Here is a 24580-nt window from a genome sequence, read left to right as displayed (position 1 = left end):
GCACCTCCTCTCAGAGGGAGCGGCTCTACTCCTCCACCACACATTAAGACAACGGCTTTAAGTGTGAGCAAAACAAGGGACATCAAGAAATATTCATGTTTATTGATTCATAAAACAGTCAATCTGATGCTTTCTCATGCTAAAGCTTCATGCTAATGCTTCATGCTAAAGCTTCATGCTAATGCTTCATGCTAAAGCTTCATGCTAATGCTTCATGCTAAAGCTTCATGCTAATGCTTCATGCTAAAGCTGCATGCTAATGCTTCATGCTAAAGCTTCATGCTAAAGCTTCATGCTAATGCTTCATGCTAAAGCTTCATGCTAATGCTTCATGCTAAAGCTGCATGCTAATGCTTCATGCTAAAGCTTCATGCTAAAGCTGCATGCTAATGCTTCATGCTAAAGCTTCATGCTAATGCTTCATGCTAATGCTTTAACTCATGATAACAAAAGAAGAGGGAGGGGGGAGAGAGGGAGGGAGGGAGGGAGAGGGGGGGGAGGGAGAGAGGGGAAAGGAGAGAGAGAGGGAGGGAGGACGGAGGGGGAGAGGGAGGGGGGGAAGCAGAGGACACCAATGGTTGTGTGTCTATTTCCTTTTGACATCTTCTGAACAGCGCCGTGGCCCACTGAGGTCTGAGTGGAGGCTGCCTCTCATTGGTCCACAGCCCACCTGTGACCCGTGACCAGGTGCAGCCCCTGACAGGAGGACCTTCTGGGGACACCTTCTCCACGCCGGCAGCTCTTACCTCTGAGAGGGGTTGAGGGCGATGGCCCGGGGCTGGTCCAGGTCCATCCAGAACAGCACCTTCCTGGAGGAGCCGTCCAGGTTGGCCACTTCAATCCGATTGGTCTCCGAGTCCGTCCAGTAGAGCTTCCGGCCCAGCCAATCACAGGCCAGCCCGTCTGGACTGTCCAGACCCGACACCACCACCGTCTGGCCGGTTCCCAGAGCCTCCTTAAGGGCTGAGAGCACACAGAGACATACACAAGGGTGAGGAGGAGGAGGAGGAGGAGGAGGAGGAGGAGACGGAGCGAGTCCAGGCGCGCAGCCTCACAGTTGGATGACTGGTTCCAGTGCGTCTGTTTGATGGCCTCCTCGCTGACATCGGTCCAGAATATCAGGCCCTCGGAGTACAGGAAGTCCACCGCCGCCGCGTCCTCCAGGTCACTGACCACGATGGCCGACTCGCCCCGCACGCCGTCGGCGTCCACCAGGCGCACGTCCCGGCGGTTGGCGAAGAGGAGGAGAGGCGAGCCTGGAAAGAAGAAGGTTTAAAGGTTACAATCCTTGTGGAGGACTTGATTCCTTCCCTTCATTCAGCGTGAGGCAAAGAGGTGTGATTCACTTGGATGACATCATCTCTGACGTCACGTCTCCTCCGGGGGGCGCCGTGCTGCACAAACAAACATGGCCGACACACTTCCATCCAGACAGCCGTGGAGGAGACGCTCCGGGTGAACAGACACCGCTTCACGCTGTTGTTCTTTCATCAGAGTTCAAACTATTTGGACAGCTCAGAAAACGGTTGAGGCAGCAGATGAACTGATGCATCCAGGTAGAATGTGATGATGTCATCAGTTTGGAAACGTCCGTCAGGTGTGAGTCAGTTCAATGTGGAGGATTAGAACAAGAAGAACACGAGAAGAACAGAAGAAGAACAAGAACACCACGAGAAGCACAAGAAGAACACGAGAAGAACAAGAGAAGAACAAGAACACCACGAGAAGCACAAGAAGAACAAGAGAAGAACACAAGAAAAAGAAGAACAGAAGAAGAACAAGAACACCACGAGAAGCACAAGAAGAACACGAGAAGAACAAGAGAAGAACAAGAGAAGCACAAGAAGAACACGAGAAGAACAGAAGAAGAACACGAGAAGAGCATTTCTATGTGTTTCGCTACACATGGTTTGTGTTTCGCTACACATGGTTTGTGTTTCGCTACACATCGTTTGTGTTTCGCTACACATCGTTTGTGTTTCGCTACACATGGTTTGTGTTTCGCTACACATGGTTTGTGTATCGCTACACATGGTTTGTGTTTCGCTACACATGGTTTGTGTATCGCTACACATGGTTTGTGTTTCGCTACACATGGTTTGTGTATCGCTACACATGGTTTGTGTTTCGCTACACATGGTTTGTGTTTCGTCAGATGTTCCAGGTTCGAGCAGGAACGAGAAAGAGTCTTAATGTCCTTGGGGTTGCACCACTTGTTGTTCGTCATAAAGCAAACCCTCCACCCTTAGATTTACCAGACTCTTCCGTTCTGTCTGCACGGAAAACAGAGAAGGACTCGGTTGGGCATATGACTCGATCCGGCACCAGCGGGTCAGCCATGTTTCGTCAGACAAAGATATTACAGTCCTCATGTCGTTGGAATCTGATCCTTGCCCTAACATCATCCATCTTATTTTCCAGAGACTGGACGTTAGCAAGAAGGATGCTGGGCAGAGGTGAACTCTCAGTCTGTTCCGAACGCTGCTTTCTCGATGTTTCGATCGTCCCCCCAGTAGCGGCTCCACTGTTGTTGTTGTGGTTCGATACGATCTCGCCGCCACGCTGGATCGATGGAAAAAGTGGACAAAAACCCTTGTTTTAGCATAAAGTTTATGTCCAAAAAGTGTGCTGTGAAAGAACACTAACCTCAGCTGTTATAACCTCAGTGTTGTGCAAACCTCAAATCATCCATATCAGTATAACCTCAGTCAGTATAACTCAGTATAACCTCAGTGTCAGCATAACCTCAGTGAGTAACTCAGTAACCTCGGTCATCAAGAGTGTGTATAACCTCAGTCTCAGTATAACCTCAGTGTCAGTATAACCTCCAGTATCAGTATCAGTGTCAGTCAGCTGTCAGTATAACCTCAGTCAATATAACCTCAGTCTCAGTATAACCTCAGTGTCAGTATAACCTCAGTGTCAGTATAACCTCAGTGTCAGTATAACCTCAGTGTCAGTAACCTCAGTGTCAGTATCAGTATAACCTCAGTGTCAGTATAACCTCAGTATCAGTGTCAGTATAACCTCAGTGTCAGTATAACCTCAGTGTCAGTATAACCTCAGTCTCAGTATAACCTCAGTTATAACCTCAGTGTCAGTATAACCTCAGTGTCAGTATAACCTCAGTGTCATAACCTCAGTATCAGTATAACCTCAGTGTCAGTATAACCTCAGTAGTCAGTATAACCTCAGTGTCAGTATAACCTCAGTATAACCTCAGTGTCATATAACCTCAGTCTCAGTATAACCAGTCTCAGTATAACCTCAGTCTCAGTATAACCTCAGTATCAGATATAACCTCAGTGTCAGTATAACCTCAGTCTCAGTATAACCTCAGTGTCAGTATAACCTCCAGTAGTCAGTATAACCTCAGTGTCAGTATAACCTCAGTATCGAGTATAATGGTCTCAGTATAACCTCAGTCTCAGTATAACCTCAGTCAGTATAACCTCAGTGTCAGTATAACCTCAGTGTCAGTATAACCTCAGTGTCAGTATAACCTCAGTATCAGTATAACCTCAGTGTCAGTATAACCTCAGTGTCAGTATAACCTCAGTGTCAGTATAACCTCAGTATAACCTCAGTGTCAGTAACCTCAGTATCAGTATAACCTCAGTGTCAGTATAACCTCAGTCTCAGTATAACCTCAGTGTCAGTATAACCTCAGTCTCAGTATAACCTCAGTGTCAGTATAACCTCAGTCTCAGTATAACCTCAGTGTCAGTATAACCTCAGTCTCAGTATAACCTCAGTCTCAGTATAACCTCATTATCAGTATAACCTCAGTGTCAGTATAACCTCATTATCAGTATAACCTCAGTGTCAGTATAACCTCAGTCTCAGTATAACCTCAGTCTCAGTATAACCTCAGTGTCAGTATAACCTCAGTCTCAGTATAACCTCAGTGTCAGTATAACCTCAGTCTCAGTATAACCTCATTATCAGTATAACCTCAGTGTCAGTATAACCTCAGTCTCAGTATAACCTCAGTGTCAGTATAACCTCAGTCTCAGTATAACCTCATTATCAGTATAACCTCAGTGTCAGTATAACCTCAGTATCAGTATAACCTCAGTATCAGTATAACCTCAGTATCAGTATAACCTCAGTCTCAGTATAACCTCAGTCTCAGTATAACCTCAGTCTCAGTATAACCTCAGTATAAATATAACCTCAGTATCAGTATAACCTCAGTCTCAGTATAACCTCAGTGTCAGTATAACCTCAGTGTCAGTATAACCTCAGTATAACCTCAGTGTCAGTATAACCTCATTATCAGTATAACCTCAGTGTCAGTATAACCTCAGTCTCAGTATAACCTCAGTGTCAGTATAACCTCAGTCTCAGTATAACCTCATTATCAGTATAACCTCAGTATAACCTCAGTGTCAGTATAACCTCATTATCAGTATAACCTCAGTGTCAGTATAACCTCAGTCTCAGTATAACCTCAGTATCAGTATAACCTCAGTGTCAGTATAACCTCAGTCTCAGTATAACCTCAGTCTCAGTATAACCTCATTATCAGTATAACCTCAGTGTCAGTATAACCTCAGTCTCAGTATAACCTCATTATCAGTATAACCTCAGTCTCAGTATAACCTCAGTGTCAGTATAACCTCAGTGTCAGTATAACCTCAGTGTCAGTATAACCTCAGTCTCAGTATAACCTCAGTCTCAGTATAACCTCAGTCTCACATGGTTTGTGTTTCGCTACACATGGTTTGTGTTTCGCTACACATGGTTTGTGTTTCGCTACACATCGTTTGTGTGTTTTTGAGACTCCCATGTTGCCGTGGCTCGATTCACAAACATCTATCTGTAGCCAATCAGAAGTTCACGACAACAAAATACCAAACAAGCTTCGGCTGACAAGAAATCTAAAAACACAGGAATGCTGCTGCTTGGAGAGAGTGAACACAAACATCTGGAAACCATCTGCAGCCTCCAGACACACACACACACAGACACACACACACACACACACACACAGACACACACCGCTGTGTTGAAGGGGCAACAGTAGTTTTACATTTCCCCCAACGCTACATAACACGACCAGAAACAAAGAGGGCATGTACAACGTGTGTGTGTGTCTGCATGTGTGTGTGTGTGTGTGTGCATGTGTGTGCATGTGTCCTCCAGAGGCCCAGCAGCTGCCTCTCAGCCTCTGGAGGCTTGTGGCCCTCGGGGCCCTCGGGGCGGCGGGCTGCTGCTCTGTGGCTCGGCGCCGCGTGCCTCCTGTAATCCCGCGTCATTAAGACACGCCCCCACGGCCGGCGTCCCAAAGCGGCGACTCGGCATCCTGAAACTTATTCCTGCCTAACCGACCGGCACCGGGAGGACCGACCCAACGACCCATCGGCTTCACCGGCGCCGCTCGGGGGCCCCGTCACCGTGGAGACCCGAGAGCGCCGGTCAGAGAGCCGGCCACGCCTCCTCAGAGTCCAGAGAGGCTCCCGCCTGCTAACAGGCGCCGCCAGAGAAGTTCAACAAGACGCTTTTCAATCAGGGAAAGGAAGCGCCGACATGTGCACTGCGTTTGGGTCCGGGGCTGAAGGAGCTTCTTGAGGAGCGTCTCCAGACGCCGGTTCCAGTGTTCCTGTAACAGTTTAGCTCCACGCCTTCCTTTTTGTAAGAGTTGTTTTCATCCTGTCTCACCATCTCGTCAATCCAGCTCCCCTCACCTGCCTCTGATCACCTCATTAGTCCCTCATTCCCTTCACCTGGTCCTCACGCCCTCTCACCTGCAGCCCCTCCCCTCGTTAGTCCCTCATTCCCTTCACCTGGTCCTCACACCCTCTCACCTGCAGCCCCTCCCCTCATTAGTCCCTCATTCCCTTCACCTGGTCCTCACGCCCTTCTCACCTGCAGCCCCTCCCCTCATTAGTCCCTCATTCCCTTCACCTGGTCCTCACGCCCTCTCACCTGCAGCCCCTCATTAGTCCCTCATTCCCTTCACCTGGTCCTCACGCCCTCTCACCTGCAGCCCCTCCCCTCATTAGTCCTCATTCCCTTCACCTGGTCCTCACGCCCTTCTCACCTGCAGCCCTCCCTCATTAGTCCCTCATTCACTTCACCTGGTCCTCACGCCTTCTCACCTGCAGCCCTCCCCTCATTAGTCCCTCATTCACTTCACCTGGTCCTCACGCCCTTCTCACCTGCAGCCCCTCCCCTCATTAGTCCCTCATTCACTTCACCTGGTCCTCACGCCCTTCTCACCTGCAGCCCCTCCCTCATTAGTCCCTCATTCCTTCACCTGGTCCTCACCCCTTCTCACCTGCAGCCCTCCCTCATTAGTCCCTCATTCACTTCACCTGGTCCTCACGCCCTTCTCACCTGCAGCCCCTCCCCTCATTAGTCCCTCATTCCCTTCACCTGGTCCTCACGCCCTTCTCACCTGCAGCCCCTCCCCTCGTTAGTCCCTCATTCCCTTCACCTGGTCCTCACGCCCTTCTCACCTGCAGCCCCTCCCTCATTAGTCCCTCATTCCCTTCACCTGGTCCTCACGCCCTTCTCACCTGCAGCCCCTCTCACCTGGTCCTCACGCCTTCTCACCTGCAGCCCCTCCCCTCATTAGTCCCTCATTACCTTCACCTGGTCCTCACGCCCTTCTCACCTGCAGCTCCTCCCCTCATTAGTCCCTTGTTCCCTTCACCTGGTCCTCACGCCCTTCTCACCTGCAGCCCCTCCCCTTGTTAGTCCCTCATTCCCTTCACCTGGTCCTCACGCCCTCTCACCTGCAGCCCCTCCCTCGTTAGTCCTCATTCCTTCACCTGGTCCTCACGCCCTCTCACCTGCAGCCCCTCCCTCATTACCTTCACCTGGTCCTCACGCCCTTCTCACCTGCAGCCCTCCCTCGTTAGTCCCTCATTACCTTCACCTGGTCCTCACGCTCCCTCATTAGTCCCTCATTCCTTCACCTGGTCCTCACGCCCTTCTCACCTGCAGCCTCCCTCATTCCTTCACCTGGTCCTCCGCCCTTCTCCTTCACCTGCAGCCCTCCCTCATTAGTCCTCATTCCCTTCACCTGGTCCTCACGCCTTCTCACCTGCAGCCCCTCCCTCATTAGTCCCTCATTCCTTCACCTGGTCCTCACACCTCTCACCTGCAGCCCTCCCTCATTAGTCCCTCATTCCTTCACCTGGTCCTCACGCCCTTCTCACCTGCAGCCCTCCCTTAGTCCCTCATTCACTTCACCTGGTCCTCACACCCTCTCACCTGCAGCCACTCCCGTCATTAGTCCCTCATTCCTTCACCTGGTCTTCTCACCTGCAGCCCCTCCCCTCGTTAGTCCCTCATTACCTTCACCTGGTCCTCACGCCCTTCTCACCTGCAGCCCCTCCCCTCGTTAGTCCCTCATTACCTTCACCTGGTCCTCCCCTCGTTAGTCCCTCATTACCTTCACCTGGTCCTCACGCCCTTCTGACCTGCAGCCCCTCCCCTCATTAGTCCCTCATTCCCTTCACCTGGTCCTCACGCCCTTCTCACCTGCAGCCCCTCCCCTCATTAGTCCCTCATTCCCTTCACCTGGTCCTCACGCCCTTCTCACCTTCAGCCCCTCCCCTCGTTAGTCCCTCATTCACTTCACCTGGTCCTCACGCCCTTCTCACCTGCAGCCCCTCCCCTCATTAGTCCCTCATTCACTTCACCTGGTCCTCACGCCTTCTCACCTGCAGCCCCTCCCCTCATTAGTCCCTCATTCCCTTCACCTGGTCCTCACGCCCTTCTCACCTGCAGCCCCTCCCCTCATTCCCTTCACCTGGTCCTGACGCCCTTCTCACCTGCAGCCCCTCCCCTCATTAGTCCCTCATTCCCTTCACCTGGTCCTCACGCCCTTCTCACCTGCAGCCCCTCCCCTCGTTAGTCCCTCATTCACTTCACCTGGTCCTCACGCCTTCTCACCTGCAGCCCCTCCCCTCATTAGTCCCTCATTCCCTTCACCTGGTCCTCACGCCCTTCTCACCTGCAGCCCCTCCCTCGTTAGTCCTCATTCACTTCACCTGGTCCTCACGCCCTTCTCACCTGCAGCCCCTCCTCATTAGTCCATCATTCACTTCACCTGGTCCTCACGCCTTCTCACCTGCAGCCCCTCCCCTCATTAGTCCCTCATTCCCTTCACCTGGTCCTCACGCCCTTCTCACCTGCAGCCCCTCCCCTCATTAGTCCCTCATTCCCTTCACCTGGTCCTGACGCCCTTCTCACCTGCAGCCCCTCCCCTCATTAGTCCCTCATTCCCTTCACCTGGTCCTCACGCCCTTCTCACCTGCAGCCCCTCCCCTCGTTAGTCCCTCACTATTTAGCTCCCTCACTTCCACTTGTCCTCTGCCAGATTGTCTTGTGTTTTCGTGCCAAGTTCTCCAGTGTTATTAGAGTTTATTCCTGACCTCTGATTAGGAGGAGGAGGAGGAGGAGCTCCATGTCCTCCACTCCCTGATGACCGTCTGCCTGGTCCGGTTCTGACTCCATGAACCTGATTCATTTGGCAATAACTTCACAGAACTGGACTTTATCACGTTCTTAGCCCACGACTGCATTTACAAGATTGCACTTGAACGCATCGTTGTTTACTGCATAGAGCCTTGAATGCTGATGTAAATCAATGGCTGCTCCGCTAACGCCTCTAACGCCTCTAACCAGTGGCGGCTGGTGAATTTTTTTTGGGGGGGGGCGCAGTTTAAATAGCACTCAACAATGAGAAGAAAAGAGGTTTTGAGTAGAATATTGTAAAAAACAAAGCTTTATTTCAAGAACACACCGTGCTCAACACTGTCCAACAACAACTATCAACACACTGTAACTTTGGGCATGAGAGGTTCAGAGCAGCTTTAAGGAACATTGGGTTGGGTTTCAGAGGTTTGCAAAATAAAAGAGTTTCACCCTCACATGAAAGAGGTTCAGAGCAGAATAGAGTCAGAAAGAGATCACATGTTACATTGGGTGTTTGACAGAGCAGAACCACTACAGTAAAGAAAAGTAGCTCCTCTCTTTAAAGTTGGCAAACTTCTCAATAACTCTCTGGTTAAAGTCAATCATGTCTGTAACCAGCCTGTTTCATTATTCTTGAGGGAATGTGTCTGTTTTCTGAACTTCTTCATTGTATTTCGATGCCAGTTCGGTCTCCTACTGCTCTGCATGAAGCTAACTCGCTAACAGCTGTTAGCGAGTTAGCTCCATGCTCTTAGCTAGATAACTGCGGCAAGATTCGTGCTTTACACTTGTCTGAAGCTCTGTAGATCCCTCACCCCGTTGTAGTCCAGAGAGTTTCAGTCCCAGGACTTTGGAACAACAGACAGGGGGAACAAAAAACGAATTACTCATGGAGCATTCAGCTAACTAACCAGCTCCGGTTAGCATATCGGCGTGAGGAGAATCTCCGGGTGTACGTCCTCCCGCGGTCAGCGATTTGCTGCTGAATTTTTAATTCCGGATGTTCGGGTCCCAACTCTTTCAGCCTCTTCTTATCAATATCTGACCGTCGATTGAAAGGTCTTTCGCGTAGAGATACCACAGAGTTTTCAGTCACCGACGCCATGCTAACAACAAGCTTCTGCTAGCTATGTTGCTCGCGTACCTGCGTGGAGGTGGAGGTGGAGCTCCCTGGCAGGGTTGCCAGGTCTGTGAGATAAAACCAGCCCAATATCAGAACTCAAAATATGCCCGTGCCAAACCATATACACGGCTTTTAAAGTCCAAGAGCATTGCTATCATTGCCAAATGTATTGTAATATCTACAAAGTAACAACATATGTTTAGTTTGCCAGCATTAAAAGCAGTTTTCCCTCAAGTTATTTCACCTAGGTCCTAAAATGGCCTTGTGTAATTAGATACAGTATATTATCATAAATAAAATGTGTGTACGTGCTGATCTGGAGTCAGTTTGGTAGGATTTGGGTATGAATAAATTATTTCATTTAAAATATGGATTTTTATTTAAAGATATTCATGTAATTTGCATGCAAAATAGGTCTACCAACCAAGGACACAAAATTCAACCCGCAACACTTCAAAAGTGGCCCGATTCCGCAGGAAAACCGCGGACCTGGCAACACTGCTCTATGGGCTGAGGGAACATACGGGTCTCTGATCTGCCGAATAATCCAATCGCGTGAGCACATTTGTGCGCCCCAAGATTCCCGGTTTCATCCGCCAATGTGAAGCCGGTCATTGCCAAAACGACTGAAACGTTGTATCAATGCAATACACACACGTTAGACCAGCGCCTCGAAAAAGGGGAGGGGCTTCAATCCGTGATAATGGCGATATATTATATTTTTTCACATTAACTTAAGTGGTTGTTGACAGGCTGATGGTCTCCCACACATATTTAGCGCGTCAACACGATATATTTACTATTTAAATGATTTGACATATAATGTTTTTTGACAGGATTTTTTTTTTTTTTTTTTTCATGTCCAAATTTTACGAGGGGCGGCGCCCTAGCGCCCCCTATGGACGAACCGCCACTGCCTCTAACGCCTCTAACGCTGCAAACGCCGCTAACGCCGCTAACCTTCGTCTTTCAACACAACATCACAACATTTAAAACGTCAAACGTCAAATCCAAAGGCTGAACACGAGCAGACCAAGACAACGTCACAGTCAGTGTGTTTACATGCAATCGAATTCTTGGCTTAGTCGGACTGAAATCGAATTATCCATTTCATGTAAACACCTTTGTCGGACTGTGCGGTCCGACTTCGGTCCGATTAACACCCTGGATAGCTCGGTCCGATCCAGTTGATAATTCGACTCTCGCGCCATGCAACGGTGAATTGGATTAGGAACTGGACTTTGCGTCTTTGCGCATGCTCGAGATCCCGCCACCCTCCTCCCTCCCTCCCCCCTCCCTCTCTCTCTCCCTCTCTCCCTCCTCCCTCCCTCCTCCCTCCCCCCTCCCTCCCTCCTCCCTCCCTCCCTCCTCCCTCCCATGTCGTGAACCGGAAGTCGAAAGAGACGATAAATTAAATTCTCCGTGTACCTTCGGCGACGGCGTCTTCTCTCCGTTATCAACTCAGCCAATAGCGCCATTTGCATTCGATGTCCTCCTATGAACACCATGGAAGAAGAGTAGAGGGATGGAGCTTCGCCTCGCTCTCTGTTCGCCATCTTTCTCCAAATGTTGTTGTTGGTGGTGGTGAAGAGGTCAAGCGGAAATGGCTGCATCACCACGAGTTGTAATGAAAACAGCGCCGCCTATCGTATCGTATATGACATGCTTTCAAAGGCCAATGAATCACTCACTGCATGTATATTGGGATAACAGCTGATCCCCCAAAAGATAGCAGGGTCCGACTAAAGCAAGATTAGAATTATACCATCATGTAAACGCACTGTGTGTGTGTGTGTGTGATTTGAGTTTGTCAATGGGATTGGCAATTGAAGAGGGCGTGTGTGTGTGTGTAGTATGTGTGTGTGTGTGTTGGGGGTGTTTGGGGGCAGGAGGTCATGCTGAGGTGGCAGCGTGAAGAGAAAGAAGGGTCCCAAAAGAAGTTTCTAAAGCGTAAGCAATGCACTGTTACACCCCTTTCTGGATGTGCACACACACACACACAGACACTACACACACCACACACACACACACACACACTCGTCTCCTGCTTTGTTCTGCTTGGAGAGCTCCCTCGCTTTACATCTTATCAGAGCCCATCTTAACAGAACCCTGTGTGTATGTGTGTATGTTTGTGTATATGTGTGTGTTTGTGTGGGGGGGGTCGCAAGGAAGGAAGAGATTTTCTTCACACCTCCCCAGTTGGGACGAGGAGAATGTGTGCTGGGAGGCAGGAGCTTATTTATGCAGCCCGTGTGTGTGTGTGTGTGTGTGTTTACATTTGTGCGTGTGTGGGGACCCTGGAGGAATCAAGGTAGACCGCCACAGACTTCTTCTCTCCCTCTCCTCCTTTCCTCTGCTCTTTGTCTCGCCTGTCTCCTCTCTCTCTCTATCAGGGTGAACCCGGGCAGTGAGGAGCCTCCTCATTGGTCCGTCGCGCTCAGAGCTCTGTCCTGTGCTGTGATTGGTTGTTCCGCTCTCCTCCTCTCCTCCTGCAGCTCGTCTAGTCGCAGCGAGCGCGACCCACAAGGAGCCTGTGAACGCATCGCGAGAACAAGCACGAGATGTTGTTGTTGTTGTTGACGAGGGCTTCAACAACACGATATATCGTTGCCAATAACAACGTCAAAATTCCTAGTGGGGTCGTATAAGGCTCAGTCATTTCAAATTCGTGTTAAAGTTTGGTTTTCACTTCCAAGTTGAAGTTTAGGGTTTACAGAAAAATTTGAGTCCGAGTGTCAAACACACAGATGAAAAATGGCCTCTAGGGGGCGCCGCAAAATATGTAAACTGCTACAACTTTTGATTAGATTATCCAATTTTAACATATGAGGTATGTATGGATTCAGAATTAAAAGGAGAAACAGGTATACCAAGCATTTGGTGACCAGATAAAAATAAATACACTTTTATCCCAAAATATTACATGGACACAAGCGAAATTATGCTTTTTTTGGAGATAAAGTCTGGAAATGTCCTCAAAGTTGCTATGAAACATGATTTTTAAAGTTATTGTAAATAAAGGCTGTGTAATGACTCGACTGGATTTAAGATTGGTGTTCAGAATATCCCTATAGCACAAACATAGCTAGGAGCTAGGTGTTCTGCCCAAGAGTTCAACGTGACCTGAAAAGATCAACACGAGTGGACATCGTCTGGGACCAGTATCGTGCTTTGACAATCAAAGGAGGAACAAGAGAAAAGCGAGGATCAGGCACCCGACAACGCATCTCTGGCACTGCCAAAGTCCCAAGAGATTGGCAGGCATTTCTGGCAAATGACGATAATAAGACAGAACTGTTTTCATTCCTGTCAACTGCGCTTGTAACAAATGGACAGTTCCCAGATGACAAAGATGTCTACATAACAGCAGATGATTGCGTCCACCATGTTGGAAACAGTCCTCCAATGGATCGCTGCAACCACGAGGAAGCTGACACTCGTGTCCTAGTGCATCTTCTCCATGCCCTCCAAACAGCATCAGTTGGGATGGTCTATACTGGAGACACAGATGTTGTCGTAATCCTGCTGAGTAATTTCCATCATATCAAGGCTTTGAATGCAACTGCAGAAATCTGGATCTGCTTCAAAACTGGAAAGACATCAAGAATGATCTCCTGAACACTCTCGCCACAAAACTGGGCACAGAAACATGTAAAGCCATGGCTCTCTTCCACGCATTCACGGGATCAGACAGCACATCTTCTTTCAAGTTCAGGGGTAAGCGATCCTGCTGCAAATTGATGCACGAAGTTCCACACTTGACAGAGGAGTTCGCAACCATCATTGAGACTCCATTCCAAACCTCTCCAAGGCTGAAAGAAGTTGCAGTAAACTTTGTCTGTAGGCTGTACTCCAGTGAATCAAATGAGGAAAATGATGTTGATCTTCTTCGAATGAGGCTATTCTCACAGAAGACGAGGGATGTTGAAAGAATCCCCCCAACAATGGATGCTTTGGATCTACATCTCAAAAGGAGTGTCTTCCAAGCAAGCATCTGGACAACAGCCCACATGTAAGTATGCACCTGTATGGATTTGAGTACTATATAATCACAAAAAAACCATGCATTTATGTATTCATTCATTTAGGTCTATAATGCCTGACAACAACCCCACTGACCATGGGTGGAAAGAAGAGGACAGCAAACTTATTCCCATTTGGACTACGATACCACTTGCCAAAGACGTATGACAACTAGATGTGAAGTGTGGTTGTACAAGTACTTGTACAAGTCGACCTGCCAGTTCTCGGTGCAAGTGCATGAAGGCGAAGTTAAAGTGCATACGTCTGTGCAAGTGCACATGTCAGAACTTCTAAGACTGACATAGAATAAATCAAAGAAGTAAATTATAGTTATCATTGTAGAGTGAAGTTCTCAGAATAAATGTTAGCCCTATGGTCCTCTGTTCATTTTTTGAATGCCAGAAAAACTATTGTTTATCTTCTTATTGTTATTGATTTACTTTCTTCCAGATATAAAGTTATTTTGTGAAAATTTCTTGTGAATAAAATGATGGCTTGTTGGCTTGATTGATTGATTGATTGATTGACTGAAAAAAGTTGAGACACCTGATCCTAAATCAATACATAGAAAGTTCATGGCTGTTACTACATTTTGCGGCGCCTCCTAGGGCATAGAATAGAAGAGTGAGGAGCATTTCAATTTCAGTTTAATCACCACACAGTCTTGACTTGTGAAATAACATTAAAAAGTAAAATTCCTTAGCAACTGTGAGGATATTTTCAGACTTTATCTTTAAAAAAGCATAATTTCGCTTGTGTCCATGTAATATTTTGGGCTAAAAGTGTATTTATTTTTATCTGGTCACCAAATGCTTAGCATACCAGTTTCTCCTTTTAATTCTGAATCCATACATACCTCATTTGTTAAATTTGGTTAATCTAATCAAAAGTTGTAGCAGTTTACATATTTTGCGGCGCCCCCTAGAGGCCATTTATTATCTGTGTGTTTGACACTCGGACTCAAATTTTTCTATAGACCCTAAACTTCAACTTAGAAGTGAAAACCAAACTTTAACACCAATTTGAAATGACTGAGAAAAATTACACATGCATCCGACCCCACTATCCCTCTTAACTCTGAGTGAAGTGTCTTCTGATCAGAGCTGCAGGGCCGAAGGAACACGAACATACCTGGACCAAACAGACCTGGACCAAACATACCTGGACCAAATATACCTGGACCAAACATACCTGGACCAAACATACCTGGACCAAATATACCTGGACCAAACATACCTGGACCAAACATACCTGGACCAAACAGACCTGGACCAAACATACCTGGACCAAACATACCTGGACCAAATATACCTGAACCAAACATACCTGGACCAAATATACCTGGACCAAACATACCTGGACCAAACATACCTGGACCAAATATACCTGGACCAAACATACCTGGACCAAACATATCTGGACCAAACATATCTGGACCAAACATACCTGGACCAAACATACCTGGACCAAACATATCTGGACCAAACATACCTGGACCAAATATACCTGGACCAAACATACCTGGACCAAACATATCTGGACCAAACATATCTGGACCAAACATACCTGGACCAAATATACCTGGACCAAACATACCTGGACCAAACATACCTGGACCAAATATACCTGAACCAAACATACCTGGACCAAATATACCTGGACCAAACATACCTGGACCAAACATACCTGGACCAACCATACCTGGACCAAACAGACCTGGACCAAACATACCTGGACCAAACATACCTGGACCAAATATACCTGGACCAAACATACCTGGACCAAATATACCTGGACCAAACATACCTGGACCAAATATACCTGGACCAAATATACCTGGACCAAACATACCTGGACCAAATATACCTGGACCAACTATACCTGGACCAAACATACCTGGACCAAATATACCTGGACCAAACATACCTGGACCAAACATACCTGGACCAAATATACCTGGACCAAACATACCTGGACCAAATATACCTGGACCAAACATACCTGGACCAAATATACCTGGACCAAATATACCTGGACCAAACATACCTGGACCAAATATACCTGGACCAAACATACCTGGACATACTCCCAGGGAGGGTGGAGGGTTCAACACATGACAACAAATGTTGCTGGACAGAATATTTATATTCACCCCCGACGATTCCAGTTCAGTGACAACACACGGAAGCAAAGCTGTCGTTTACAGGGCCCTGAACCCACCACCACTTGAGATTTATGGATTATTACTCCATTTCCTAAGTGAGTCGACAGCCGTCACCACACACACAGGCTCACACACACACACAGGCTCACACACACACACACACACTCACACACACACTCAGCTGTGTGTGGCACTGCGTTGGCGACTGTGACATGCGATCAGAACCGCGTTAGCAGGTTCTGACGGGTCCGGCTCGCGGAGCGCTCTTCTTCTGGTGTTCCCTCAGTGGTTTATCCGCATCAGTCACGGTCCTCATGAAGCTCAGGAGCCCGTCCTGCTTGGCTGCCTGTTGCTATGGCAATGTGAGGAATGTGTGTTGGCATAAGTACAGTACACCTGAGCGTGGGGAAGAGAGGCGTGTTCATCATGCAGCACCTGTTTCCACCTGGGAAGAAGTAAAGTGCTTCTACCTGCTGGAGATAATGTCAGAGGTCATCAACAGACACTCTCTCCTCCTCTCATGTTCTGTCCATACGCCATGTTCTGCTCTTTCTCCTGTAGTTCTGGTTCCATTATACCACTCATCCTCATGGAGCCGATCCCCGCTGACAGGGTCACCTGGACAGGTCAGAGGTCATCCAGGGCCCCCATAGACACACACTCACGGGACATTGAGAGGTCAATGAACCTGCATGTCTTTGGACTGTGGGAGGAAGAACCCAGAGGGGACCCACGCTGAGGGAACCCACGCTGAGGGAACCCATGCTGAGGGAACCCACGCTCAGGGAACCCACGCTGAGGGAACCCACGCTCAGGGAACCCACGCTCAGGGCACCCACGCTGAGGGAACCCACGCTCAGGGAACCCACGCTGAGGGAACCCACGCTCAGGGAACCCACGCTCAGGGAACCCACGCTGAGGGAACCCACGCTCAGGGAACCCACGCTCAGGGAACCCACTCTGAAGGAACCCACGCTCAGGGAACCCACGCTGCCCTGGGAGGACATGTGGTGGTTCCACAGAGCTTCAGGCTGAGGTTCTTCAGCAGGAGGTCAGTCCCTCCTCATCCGTGTTCTAGAGAGCTGGTCCATCTCATCAGGACCAGAACCTTCACCACCAGGATGACTTTCAACGGAACACAGGATCCAACAGAGGAATCCCATTGGCTGCTGAAGGAGCCAGACGCTCCGTCCTGGTGGGCTTGTTGTTGTTGTTGTTGTTGTCGTGGTTATCACGGTGCTTTGTCAATCAGTTCTTTTGGTGATGGACTCTTGAACCTCAGAAGTTTAATGACACGTTTGAACTGTTGGCACAACGCCCCTCCCCCAACACGACTTATCATACGTACTACATAACTATAATGTGTAGTACTAAATAACTATCATGTGTAGTAGATATAATAACATTCTACAGGGTTTCTACAGGCTTTATTTAAATGTGTTCATAGCCACAGAGCATTGCCTTTGATCTTTAAAACTACATTCTGATGTTTTATTTGTTTGGATGTCTTATTAATCGTTATCACTGACACATCCTGAAACCCACTGAGATGTGATCACTGTGGTCACCTGAGAGGCTGTATGAAGACATAATGTCAAAATATAGAGATTATTATTATTATAGTGCATCTTTCACTGGACCACTGGGTGTTTATGTGTATGTGTGTATATATATATATATATGTATATATATATAGATAGATGTATGTATATATATAGACATATATATGAACTATATATATATAGATATATACACATATATATATATATGTATATATATAGTTCATATATACATATATATGAACTATATATATATATGAACTATATATATATGTCTATATATATATATATATATATATATATATATATATATAAAAGAGGTATCAGAGCACAACACATCGTAGTAGTAGTAAGAAGCAGACACGAGCTCGTCCTTGAGCTAAGCTCCGCCCCTTTCGGGCCACTTAGAGATAAAATAGTAAAACCGCCAATCCGCCAGAAAGTAGAGCTCCTACAGACCCGGGCCGGAGTGGAGCCCGCTGCGGCCGCGTGTTGCGCGTCGCGCCGCGGTTAGTTCCCGCATAAAGTAAATAAAACAAGACATTCCGGCTCTGCCCGGACTCTCACAGCGAGACGGGCTGCGTGACACCCGACACCGAGCAGGACGGCTCGCTCTGCCGAGGCCCCGGAAAAATGAGCCCCGGCTTCAAACTTCTGCCCCGACACATTTAAAGCTCCGCCGGCCGGAGACAAAGCGCGAGAGGCCGATTCTCCCCCCGGGGCGAGGGGGGGGGGGGTCCTCCACAAACGGGGCAAAGTTAGGCAAGCTTCCGCCGCCGCCGCCGTGTTGTTGTCCCCTCGGGACTCAACTTCCAGAACAAGGAATCACGGCTCGCGCTGGAGCTCGACGTGGGGAACGCGGCGCAGGGATACCACCGGGGCCACCACCGGGGGTAACTCCGGGGGTACCCCCGGGGTAACGACGGTGTTGTTAACGTCTCCCCCGTCCTCGTCCCCGTGAACAAAAAGAAGTGCACGTACCGTCCGCCGCCGCCAGCAGGCAGCTCCACAGCAGCAGCGCCGCCGGCCGCGCGCCCATCGCGAGTCCTGTGCGCGTTACATCCATAACTCCCGCTCCATGCTCCGGGTGATTTACTCCGTAATAAGTGGTAAAGACGTCCGCTTGTCCGCGTGTATATATGCGCGCGCACGGCCAGTCTTCCGTGTGTCTGCGCGCGCTCCTCCGGGCGTCCCTCTCTGTCGACTGCACTTTTTTTCTCCTCTTCCCCAGTCAAGGCGCTCGCGCTGCTCGCTTTATACTTTGGACTGTCGAGCTCGCGCACCGAATAGAAAGGGCAGGCGGACGTGGTGTGACGTCATCCGACACGAGGCATACGATTTTTTTGGTAGTCACTAATTTGACTTTTGTGTTGTTGTTATAGGAGCGTGTTGGACGTGCTGAGTGATTCTTATTTATTTTGTATTAAACGGATGTTTACATAATAATAATAATAATAATAATAATAATACATACATATGCAAATGAGACGCGATCTGATTAAACATGCGGTCATCTTGATCCGTTTCCAGGAGAGAAACGTGAACATAAAGCTTTCATCTTTTATTAGAGATTTTTAACATGGGAATTTTGAATATTTATTTTTAAAGCAATTTTGCCAGTTGATTAGTTTCATTAATGTGTATAATGTGTCTATAACAAGTGATCCGTAATAACATGTTTAAATATGCGAATGAGGCATTATCCTATGACAACTTTTGGTGAATTTAGCAGAAATGCACAGACGCAAATAGACAAAGTAGGAAAACAATCACCTGAATGTGTATTTTGGATGTTTTATTCTCATTAGTCTGAAAGAAGATTATGAAGCAAAATAGACCCAAAATCTAAAAATAACCAGTGCATGAAAAACAATGTTTTGGCCGAGTGTGTCCCCTAAAAACAGAAATGTTTTCCTTGTTATTCTTAACAACATTTCCAGTAATAGGTTCACAAAATAAACCTAAATGCACAATTCAGCAGGCAACAAATGAAATAACCAGTTAATATATTTATATTCTCAGGGACACAAAGAAATAACCAATTAATATATTTATATACTCAGGGACACAAATAAATAACCAATTAATATATTTATATACTCAGGGACATAAAGAAATCTGAGAGTTTTAACACAACAGAAAAGAGAAGAAAGCAAACAAGTCCTTCTGCTGACTCAGTTCTCTGTGTGTTTAACCTGCACCTCTCAAGTTCAGGAAAGTTAGAAAGATATTCACAGATTCGGACTTCCCGGCTAAATAGCTCTCTCACGACACAGAGTTAGAACACAAACAACACCTCTCTGTGATCGTAGTGATGTCAACAACAAGCTACAACCTTCATTTTACCAACAAAAGCCGGTCTCCGAGATCGATGAATAACATTGGTCTCAATGTGCGATCAGCTGTGAGCCCTAAACCCAGGGACCGTCTGCAAAAAGCAATCCAGGAAAAACATTCCAAAAATATTCAATATATCCACTGAAAGATTGTGTAGGCTGACAGAACTTATACCGTACATCAAATGGCCACCCTGTGTTGTACTACAGCTGTTATTTTGAAAAAAACCTCATCTTAAATAATTATTATGAATTATATTTAATATGTTATGGAAAAATCTTCAATAGCGTCAATGTTATCAAGTCTAGAGTGAAATCATTCAACATCTACATCAATGGGCTCCACATGAGTGTTCTACACCTGGCCGGCTGTACCTCATGAATCATTATACCATGGGTTTTATCTTGTACGGCACGAGAGAGCAAATGGCCAGGCAAGGGTTAAAAAGGTGAGTAATTATATTATTACTTCATATCAAGTTGTTTTGAAACCATCCATTTGAAAAAGCCGCTTTAGTTTTTTGGTTGTTCCGTTGGAGGAAAAATACATAATGCATTCTGGGTACATTCTATTTGAGTTTTGCAGCAAAATACAATTATTTTTCCATTTTTCCGCCTGTTGTCAGGTCACATTTGATGACGATGATGGAGCCATTGCTTTTGTCAACATAATAAATGTGCACTGGAAGCTTGTGGTGAGGATGCAGCTGGTCATGTGGCACAATGTGCCTTTACAGCATTCATGTATGGCTCGTTGTGAGAGTATTTTAAGGTTATCAATCTAAAAATTGCTTTAAATATTTATAACAACCTACAATCAAGTCAATATAACTAAATCTACTTTAATGTTAAATACAAGTTTTATTACAAGTTCATGTAATTTTTCATAAATTGTCATTAATAAATGAAGAGACAATGAGATTGTATATTTGTATCTAATGTAGCTGCATTGTGTACATGCACATCTGGAGCATGTGGATTGATTTTAAGACTGTTCTTTTAGTTTTAAATGTCTCCATGGTCGTCATCCCTATCTAAATGAAAAATATATCTATGATTATTGTCCAATCAAAGCACTTGAATCATCCAACAGGATCCCGTTGGTAGTCCCCACTGCTACTCTAACAATTTGAGTTTTCTTTGATTGAGTATGACCCCATATTGTGGAACTTATTTTCAGACTAATATTCAGTACTTTCAAGTAAAATGTTAAAATATGCCTATTTAACGTGGTTTGTTTCTTTATTTACTCACAGTTGTGATTATCTTGTGTACAATAAATATACTTCCAATGTTGCTCATTCATTTAGGTTTTACATAAATAAAATGTATAATGTTATTATTGTTGCTGTTGTTGGTAAGTTTAAAATATGGCATGCTTTAACACTATATTTCTTTTTAAAACAGTATCTCCATCCCCTTTCAAACCGCATATTTGTGGTTGATCCTCTGCAAGGGTCAAATGAAGTTGACGACTCCAGAAAGGCTGGCCAAAGATTTGGGTAATATTAATTAGATTATGGGAAATAGATAATGTTATACACATCTTTAGTAAGGCCATAGAGGAAGTGCAAATGTAAACCAAAATTATTTTCCTTTCATCCTGCAGACAGTATTTCATAATGCGCCGGAACCGACTTGGAAAGGAGGACTGGGTTAACATCAAGTGGCAGCCGGGCCAGATGAGCCACAGCAGTTGTGGGATCTTTGTCATGCAGGTTATTTAATGCAACCTTTTGTCTTTCTGATAGATTAAACAAAATGCTGTTTTACTATGTCAATTCATACAAGGTGTGTTGTTTTGCCATTTGACAGATGGCCAAGATGACGCTGATGGAACTTCCAAAGATTCCGCAGCATTTACGCATCAACTCATCGAAACAATCGATTGAAAAGCGAAGAAGAGACGAGGCTGAAGACATTCTGAAACAATTAGGTTTTGTTCAAAATATGTCATCAATATTTGTTTGACTTAATACATAATTGACACTAATATACATGTATTTATTTCTAGTTTCAAAGGATGAGCTCTGTTCCTTCTGTGGAATTGAGGACCTGCCCAAAACTGCTGTTGATGCTGTTTGTGTGAGACTTGTTTTAGACAATCTGAGTTGTGGAGAATCTGTCGATAACCTGGAGTGAGTTTCAAGGAATAACATTAGTCATCAAATAGTGTTCACTTGTACGCATAACATGTTTCCTAAAGTTTCCATTTTTTACATATGTTTAATTGATTTATCCCCATGTAGATTCAGTGTGTAACTTGCTCAAGGTGGTTTCACAGCAGCACAGATACAAACAACCCCTTGGTATTGTGTGTCTGAACACTTAGGAATGTGTATGTCTGACTTTGTCGGATAAACTAGTTGACTTCAAGTTTATCAAGTTAAATGTTGCTCAAGCCGAACCAGTCATGTATACATTGGTATCTGATCGTTCATTAAGATTAAAAGTGGGAACTACTTGACAACTATGATGGCTCTTATTATAATGTGTGTGGTACTATTTTTTAATTCAAGACGTATAAAGTACGAAGAATAGGTTTACAATTGCACTAATTTGACCAAATCACTGATATTAACAGACTTTAAGTAATGACCACTGGGTTACATGTTTTCTCAGAAGAAGCAATTAGTTAATATAAGATCTATTGTTTGTTTGAGTATGTATAATAAATCATGAAAGTGCTCCTTAACCAATATGTTGGTTTCTGGAAAGCAAATAGGACACCGTTTTACATTGTATCATGCTAAACACATTTCGGTTCAAAATAATCCAAATTGAACAAACAATCTTAAATACACATTGGTTTTTCATAATCAATAGATATCCTGGTGACTGACGAGAAAATGGTGCCACCACACTTTGTCCTAAAAACGAAACTGAGATGATTAAAAGAGATCTTCTGAAGAAAGTATTGTCGTTTTACCAACACAGGATTGGGGGTTAAACATCATTTTATTTAAAATTATGCAAAAGCACATCATCAATATAGCTGATCTAGTACAACAAAGGAGAGGCAATTGATGTAGGAAATGTTGTCAGCCGACACTTTACTACAGTGGATATATTGAATATTGTCTCCATAAAATATTTAAAATAAATCATAATTATTCATAATCATATTTCTTCAAAATAACAGGTGTAGTCCACTGATGTGGAGCCCATTGATGTAGATGTTTAATGATTTCACTCTAGACTTGATAACAGTGACGCTATTGAAGATTGTTTCCATAAATATGACAAAATATTCATAACAATTTTTCAAAAACACATTTCTCCAAAATAACAGGTGTAGTCCACTCATGTGGAGCCCATTGATGTAGATATAGAATGAATTCACTCTACACTTGATAACAGTGAAGCTATTGAGGATTGTTTCCATAAATAATATCAAAATATTCATTAAAATTATTCCAAATATTTTTTCTCCAAAGTACGAGGTGTAGTCCACTCATGTGGAGCCCATTGATGTAGCTGTTGAATGATTTCACTCTACACTTGATAACATTGAAGCTATTGAAGATTTTCCCCATAAAATATTAAATATAATTCATAATAATTATTTAAGATGAGTTTTTTTCTAAATAACAGCTGTAGTACATTACATGGTGGCCATGTGACGTATGGTATAAGTTCTGTCAGCCTTCACAATCTTTTAGTGGAGAAATTGAATATTTTTGGAATGTTTTTCATGGATTGCTTTTTGCAGACGGTCCCTGGGCTTCGGTCTCACAGCTGATCGCACATTGAGACCAACGTTATCCATCGATCTCGGAGACCGGCTTTTGTTGGTAAAATGAAGGTTGTAGCTTGTTGTTGACATCAGAGAGGTGTTGTTTGTGTTCTAACTCCGTGTCATGAGAGAGCTATTGAGCCGGGAAGTCCGAATCTGTGAATATCTTTCTAACGTTACTGAACTCACCTCTCAAGGTGACCTCCAGAACTAAAGCTACACAGACAAAAGTAAAGTCATGAACCACAGACAACTGCATCCGTATTGTGTCTGAACACGTCTCCGAAAAGACAGACAGCTGTTTCTCACACGGTGGGTAATCATGTGATCACCATGAGGAGGTCTATGGAGGACTTAAAATGACTTAAGTATAAATAAATAAATGCATGAATATATATAAATATAATGAATAAATAAATGTTTACATAAATAAATAAATACAAGAATAAATGTATAAATAATCTGTGGTCGGTTTATCTAGATTCAGCCTCATAAGGATATGCGACGGAGATCTGAGGTCCTGCAGCGCGCTGAGCTCCGGGCGCAAGACCAGACCCACAAGACCAGACCCACAAGACCAGACCCACAAGACCAGACCCACAAGACCAGACCCACAAGACCAGACCCACAAGACCAGACCCACAAGACCAGACCCACAAGACCAGACCCACAAGACCAGACCCACAAGACCAGACCCACAAGACCAGACCCACAAGACCAGACCCACAAGACCAGACCCACAAGACCAGACTCCCAAGACCAGACCCACAAGACCAGACTCCCAAGACCAGACCCACAAGACCAGACTCCCAAGACCAGACCCACAAGACCAGACCCACAAGACCAGACCCACAAGACCAGACCCACAAGACCAGACTCCCAAGACCAGACCCACAAGACCAGACCCACAAGACCAGACCCACAAGGCCAGACCCACAAGACCAGACCCACAAGACCAGACCCACAAGACCAGACCCACAAGACCAGACCCACAAGGCCAGACCCACAAGACCAGACCCACAAGACCAGACCCACAAGGCCAGACCCACAAGACCAGACCCACAAGACCAGACCCACAAGACCAGACCCACAAGACCAGACCCACAAGACCAGACCCACAAGACCAGACCCACAAGACCAGACCCACAAGACCAGACCCACAAGACCAGACTCACAAGACCAGACCCACAAGACCAGACCCACAAG

The 24580-nt window shown here is 45.8% G+C and overlaps 1 protein-coding gene and 1 long non-coding RNA gene across 3 annotated transcripts in view; one reads left to right on the top strand and one right to left on the bottom strand.

The window, feature by feature from the left end:
- Positions 1 to 18559, bottom strand: part of lrp5 (low density lipoprotein receptor-related protein 5) — a 68072-nt gene extending 49513 nt beyond the window's left edge. The window contains exons 1-3 of one of the 2 annotated variants that reach the window (XM_056415698.1): positions 18284 to 18559; positions 1056 to 1256; positions 747 to 963 (exon numbers count right to left, since the gene is read on the bottom strand). In XM_056415698.1, coding sequence (XP_056271673.1) covers positions 747 to 963; positions 1056 to 1256; positions 18284 to 18368 — 503 coding nt within the window. In that variant the 5' untranslated portion in view covers positions 18369 to 18559. The remainder of the gene's footprint in view (positions 1 to 746; positions 964 to 1055; positions 1257 to 18283) is intronic. The other variant, XM_056415699.1, reaches the window with a different exon arrangement.
- A 2641-nt stretch (positions 18560 to 21200) lies between these two features.
- On the top strand, positions 21201 to 22023 carry LOC130194670 (uncharacterized). The gene is made up of 3 exons (XR_008831931.1): positions 21201 to 21356; positions 21454 to 21574; positions 21653 to 22023. It is a non-coding gene; the product is annotated as an uncharacterized LOC130194670 (long non-coding RNA).
- Positions 22024 to 24580: the final 2557 nt, after the last annotated feature.

The sequence above is a fragment of the Pseudoliparis swirei genome, chromosome 6, assembly GCF_029220125.1.
Source record: "Pseudoliparis swirei isolate HS2019 ecotype Mariana Trench chromosome 6, NWPU_hadal_v1, whole genome shotgun sequence".
Taxonomy (NCBI): domain Eukaryota; kingdom Metazoa; phylum Chordata; class Actinopteri; order Perciformes; family Liparidae; genus Pseudoliparis; species Pseudoliparis swirei.
This window is presented reverse-complemented; position numbering and strand designations above follow the sequence as displayed.